The sequence below is a fragment of the Procambarus clarkii genome, chromosome 20, assembly GCF_040958095.1.
Source record: "Procambarus clarkii isolate CNS0578487 chromosome 20, FALCON_Pclarkii_2.0, whole genome shotgun sequence".
Taxonomy (NCBI): Eukaryota; Metazoa; Arthropoda; class Malacostraca; order Decapoda; family Cambaridae; genus Procambarus; species Procambarus clarkii.
Genome location: NC_091169.1, coordinates 33,241,462 through 33,246,843, shown reverse-complemented (window position 1 = coordinate 33,246,843; position 5,382 = coordinate 33,241,462). Strand labels below are relative to the sequence as shown.

General features: G+C 38.5%; 1 protein-coding gene across 1 annotated transcript in view; it reads left to right on the top strand.

Annotated features, from left to right (window-relative positions):
- LOC138366808 (zinc finger protein 154-like) overlaps positions 1-432 on the top strand; it is a 708-nt gene extending 276 nt beyond the window's left edge. The window contains exon 1 of the mRNA XM_069328090.1: positions 1-432. This exon is cut by the window's left edge and continues 276 nt beyond it. Within this exon, the coding sequence (XP_069184191.1) occupies positions 1-432 (432 nt within the window).
- The last annotated feature ends 4,950 nt before the right edge of the window (positions 433-5,382 follow it).

Here is a 5,382-nt window from a genome sequence, read left to right as displayed (position 1 = left end):
TGTGGCAAAAAATTTAGACAACGTGGAAAAATAATTCAGCACCTGTTAGTGCATTCAGGTGACAAACCTTATGAGTGTTCTGAGTGTGGGAAGAGATTCAATCAGCGTGGAAGTATGAAGCATCATATGTTAGTACATTCTGGTGATAAACCTCATGAGTGTCCAGAGTGTGGTAAAAAATTCAGTCAGCTTGGAAGTATGAAGCGTCATAGGATGGTTCACGCGGATGAAAGACCATTTGAATGTGCCGAGTGTGGCAAAAAATTTAGAACACGTGGAGCTATAATAATGCACATGTTAGTGCATTCATGTGATCGACTTCATGAGTGTCCAGAGTGTGGGAAGAGATTCAAGCAGCTTAGTCATGTGAAAAGGCACAAGATAATACATTCAGGTGATAGGCTAAACACTTCGAGTGTGGAAGATAAATGAGAGAATGTTGATGTATAATAAGGCATGTATTAGTAAATTTATAAACCTTTAAAATAAAATTTGAGAATTGAGCTTCATGAAAATATTGTGCTATTATCATGTTGGATGTCCTTCAGTGGTAATTATGTCATGTTTTGTTTGAAAAATACGCTTCATCATGAAAGGTAAAGATTTAAAGGCTATTATTGTTATATTATTTATTATTGTCTATTATTTATTTATTTATTGTCTGTTATATTATTTATTATTGTACTATTTATTATTGTCTTTTATGAAAGTTAGGTGCTCCTCATAGACCTAGCTAAAAGTAGAGAAGCTGTCAATTAGATACTCCTCAGAGACCAAGCAATAAGTAGATAAGCTCTCAGTGGAGAAGTTAGGTGCTCCTGATTGACAGGGCAAGAGAGAAAGTGTCTGTACAAAAACTCAAACTTTTTCAAAGGTAAAGAATTATTTGTTTATTTGAACAAAAATAAAACAAAATTTTAAATGTGTTTTTTTCTTCATATTTTCATGAATAATATTATTTCTGTTTTTGTTCTCTGTAGAACCTTATTAAACATATAATCTCTGTAGCTAAGTTAGAAAATTTTGTTGTAATATAATCTAACATTGGAGGTGGTATAGAAAACAGCTTGAGATGTACTCAAGACGAAACAATTTTATTTGCGGTCCCTGCAGTTTTATTAGCAGTCTATTATTAGGTTTTTATTTTATTGTAGTTTTATTGGCAGTCTCCATGGCGCAGTGGTAAGACACTCGCTTGGCGTTTCGTGAGCGCTGTGGCTTGTGTTCGAATCCTGGCCGGGGAGGATTGACCGGGCGTCAATCTGTAGCCTCTGTTCACACAGCAGTGAATGGGTACTTGGTTGTTAAATGGTTCGGCGGGATCGTATTCTGGGGAAATTAGGATTAAGGACCTGTCCGAAACGCTACATGTGCTAGTGACCTTACAGGAATGTAAAAACTCTTGTACATATCAATAAACCCTCAATAAACCAAATTTGCACGAGAAATATGAATTCATTTTAATGAAGGAATTAAAAGCTCATTGGATTCCTCTGCAAACCCATGTCCATTTTATTTTATGTTTAGGGGTATTTATGAGTTTTACTATTCTTGATTAAAAATATAAATTAGATATATTTAAAAATATAATAAAATCCTTTAAATAAATATAATAATCCTTTAAATTCTCCTTGACTAATAGAGCCATCTATAGAATTCCCAATACTAACAGTTGCATTCACAGAGAACCTAAGGAATCTTATAAACGACAACCTCAACAAAACTCACATCAATCTCTAAGGTGACTTCAATCCCAGCAAACATTTTCATGTTTTTAAAACATCCTAAAAACGACATTTCATTGTTTTCAGCACGTTTATAATTACGTTTAGAAAAGGTTTTTTGAGAACTTTTATATACAACCTTAGAACGTAAATAATTAACATTTCTAAAAACTTTTTTATAATCTTTTAATTACCTACATTAAAACGTTTAGGGTAAATTAGGGTATAATAATTTTTTAATTCATATCTGAAATAGAAAGGGAGAGAAAGAAAGAAGACATATCTGAGAAAGAAATGGACATCCTATATATGTATATGCAAATTACAAATAAATAGGGTACAAAAAGAGAATTAAAATATTATATTTATTTAATTAAGAATGAGTAATACAACAAAATATATGTAATAGCTCGAAATATATAGACTATATCTATAACAGAATATAAAAGTAAAAATTTAAAAATCTATAAAAATCTATATATGCAATATGTGAACACAATAGATTTTGTGATCAAGCAGCCTGTGATTCATGTCATGCTGAGATCAGTCTGACGTTACAAGCAGTTATTGTTACTTAAAACTAAAACAAGTAAAATTTTCCGAGTATACATATAACACTATAGTTTTTCTATGACTAATAATAAAAATCTATTAATCAAAAGTTTAGGACTAATTAACTAAAAATAAAAATCTACAAGTGAATGTAAACAGTCAAGTATAATATTCATGTAGAAAGAGAAAGAAAAAGAGAGAGAGAAGGAAAGAAAGAGAAAGAAAGAAAGGGAGAAAGAGAGAGAGAAAGAAAAGAAAAAAGTCATGTATAATATTCATATTAGCACCATGCAATATAACTTAGATTAAGTAAAAATCTCAGACATTTTTAAATCAAATGAAATATGAGAGCCAGAGAGAGAGAGCGTGAGCCAGAGCCAGAGAGAGAGAGAGTCAGAGCCAGAGAGAGAGAGAGAGAGAGAGCCAGAGCCAGAGAGAGAGAGAGCCAGAGAGAGAGAGAGAGAGCCAGAGAGAAAGAGAGAGCCAGAGAGAAAGAGAGAGCCAGAGAGAAAGAGAGAGCCAGAGAGAGAGAGAGCCAGAGCCAGAGAGAGAGAGAGCCAGAGCCAGAGAGAGAGCCAGAGCCAGAGAGAGAGAGAGAGAGCCAGAGAGAGAGAGCGTGAGCCAGAGCCAGAGAGAGAGTCAGAGCTAGAGAGAGAGTCAGAGCCAGAGAGAGAGAGCCAGAGCCAGAGAGAGAGAGAGAGCCAGAGAGAGAGAGAGCCAGAGAGCGAGAGCCAGAGAGAGCGAGAGCCAGAGAGAGCGAGAGCCAGAAAGAGCGAGAGAGCCAGAGAAAGAGAGAGAGAGCCAGAGAGAAAGAGAGAGCCAGAGAGAAAGAGAGAGCCAGAGAGAGAGAGAGAGCCAGAGAGAGCCAGAGAGAGAGAGCCAGAGAGCGAGAGCCAGAGAGAGCCAGAGCCAGAGAGAGAGAGAGAGCCAGAGAGAGAGAGAGCCAGAGAGCGAGAGCCAGAGAGAGCGAGAGCCAGAGAGAGCGAGAGCCAGAAAGAGCGAGAGAGCCAGAGAAAGAGAGAAAGAGAGGGGGAGAGAGAGAGAGAGAGAGAGAGAGAGAGAGAGAGAGAGAGAGAGAGGGCCAGAGCCAGAGAGAGAGCCAGAGCCAGAGAGAGAGAGAGAGAGCCAGAGAGAAAGAGAGAGCCAGAGAGAAAGAGAGAGCCAGAGAGAGAGAGAGAGCCAGAGAGAGAGAGCCAGAGAGAGCCAGAGCCAGAGAGAGCCAGAGAGAGAGAGAGAGAGCCAGAGAGAGAGAGAGCCAGAGAGAGAGAGCGTGAGCCAGAGCCAGAGAGAGAGTGAGTCAGAGCTAGAGAGAGAGTCAGAGCCAGAGAGAGAGAGCCAGAGAGAGCCAGAGAGAGAGAGCCAGAGAGCGAGAGCCAGAGAGAGCGAGAGCCAGAGAGAGCGAGAGAGCCAGAGAAAGAGAGAAAGAGAGGGGGAGAGAGAGAGAGAGAGGGCCAGAGCCAGAGAGAGAGCCAGAGAGAGAGAGAGAGAGAGCCAGAGAGAGAGAGCAAGAGAGCTAGAGAGAGAGCAAGAGAGCCAGAGAGAGAGCAAGAGAGCCAGAGAGAGAGCAAGAGAGAGAGCAAGAGAGCCAGAGAGAGCAAGAGAGCAAGAGAGAGAGCAAGAGAGAGAGAGAGAGCCAGAGAGAGAGAGCCAGAGCAAGAGAGCCAGAGAGAGAGAGCGAGAGAGAGAGAGAGAGCCAGAGAGAGAGAGCAAGAGAGCCAGAGAGAGAGCAAGAAAGAGAAAGAAAGAGAGAGAGAGAGAGAGAGAGAGAGAGAGAGAGAGAGAGAGAGAGAAAGAGAGAGAGAGAGAGAGAGAGAGAAAGAGAGAGAGAGCAAGAGAGCCAGAGAGAGAGAGCGAGAGAGCGAGAGAGAGAGAGAGAGACAGACAGACAGAGACAGAAAGACACACACACAACAAAAGAGGAGACAGAACAAAATTAAGGCAAGGAGAGAGAAGACAGAACAGAAACAACAGAGAGAGGAGAGAAATGAGAAATCATTGAAGAGAAGGGGAAGAGAAACACAAGATAAGAAAAAGATACAAGAAAAATATACAAAATAAAAATGACATAAATGAATACCACAAATATAAAAAGTAAAGGAAGAGAGAAGCTAGAAGAGACAGGAAACGAGAGGTGTTAGAAGAGAGGAGGAAAGGAGAGATTAAAAGTTAAGAAAAACAGGAGAGAAACGTAAAAGAAATAAAAAAAAGGGACATTTGTGAGGAGAGAAAATAAAGAGACCAGAGAAGACCATATATCAAGAGTGTGAGGATAAAGACTTATATATTTTCTTAGTAGACATCCTCTGGCTCTTGTTGCCCCTCTTGTATACGAATTGTACTTGCAAGCTTTCCCTGAAAAGATATTAACAAAATTAATATTTAATTATTTATTTATATAAATTACACACACACAAACTTTAAATATTATATATATATATATTATATATATATATATATAATTTCGTAAACCTCACCCTGTAAACATTCATGTTTCTACATGTTAAACAAGCTACGAGGATGAGGGAAGGGGATGTTCCCTCCATGCTGGATATTATATTTACCAGGAAAGAGAAAGATATATTTATCATTCAGTACCTCCCTCCTTTGGTACCTCCCTTTTCCTCCTTTCAGTACCTCCCTCCTTTGGTACCTCCCTTTTCCTCCTTTCAGTACCTCCCTCCTTTTCAACCCGTTCTCGCAAATTTAATAAGTCAATATTGACTTAATAAATATGTGCATAGGTGACATACTTAACATAATAGATACCCTTAAAAAGATTCATAGAAAACACCGACCTTACCTAACCTTGTTAGTATCTTAAGATAAGCATCTTATTGCTTCGTAATTACAATTATTACCTAACCTATAATAGGTATAGGTTAAGTAATAATTGTAATTACGAAGCAATAAGATGTTTATCTTAAGATACTAACAAGGTTAGGTAAGGTCGGTGTTTTCTATGAATCTTTTTAAGGGTATCTATTATGTTTAGTATATCACCTATGCACGTAGTTAATAAGTCAATATTGACTTTACGAATTTGCGAGAACGGGTTGCTCCTTTTACCCAAGTGACATTGTCACTTGGGTAAAAGTGACCATGTCTT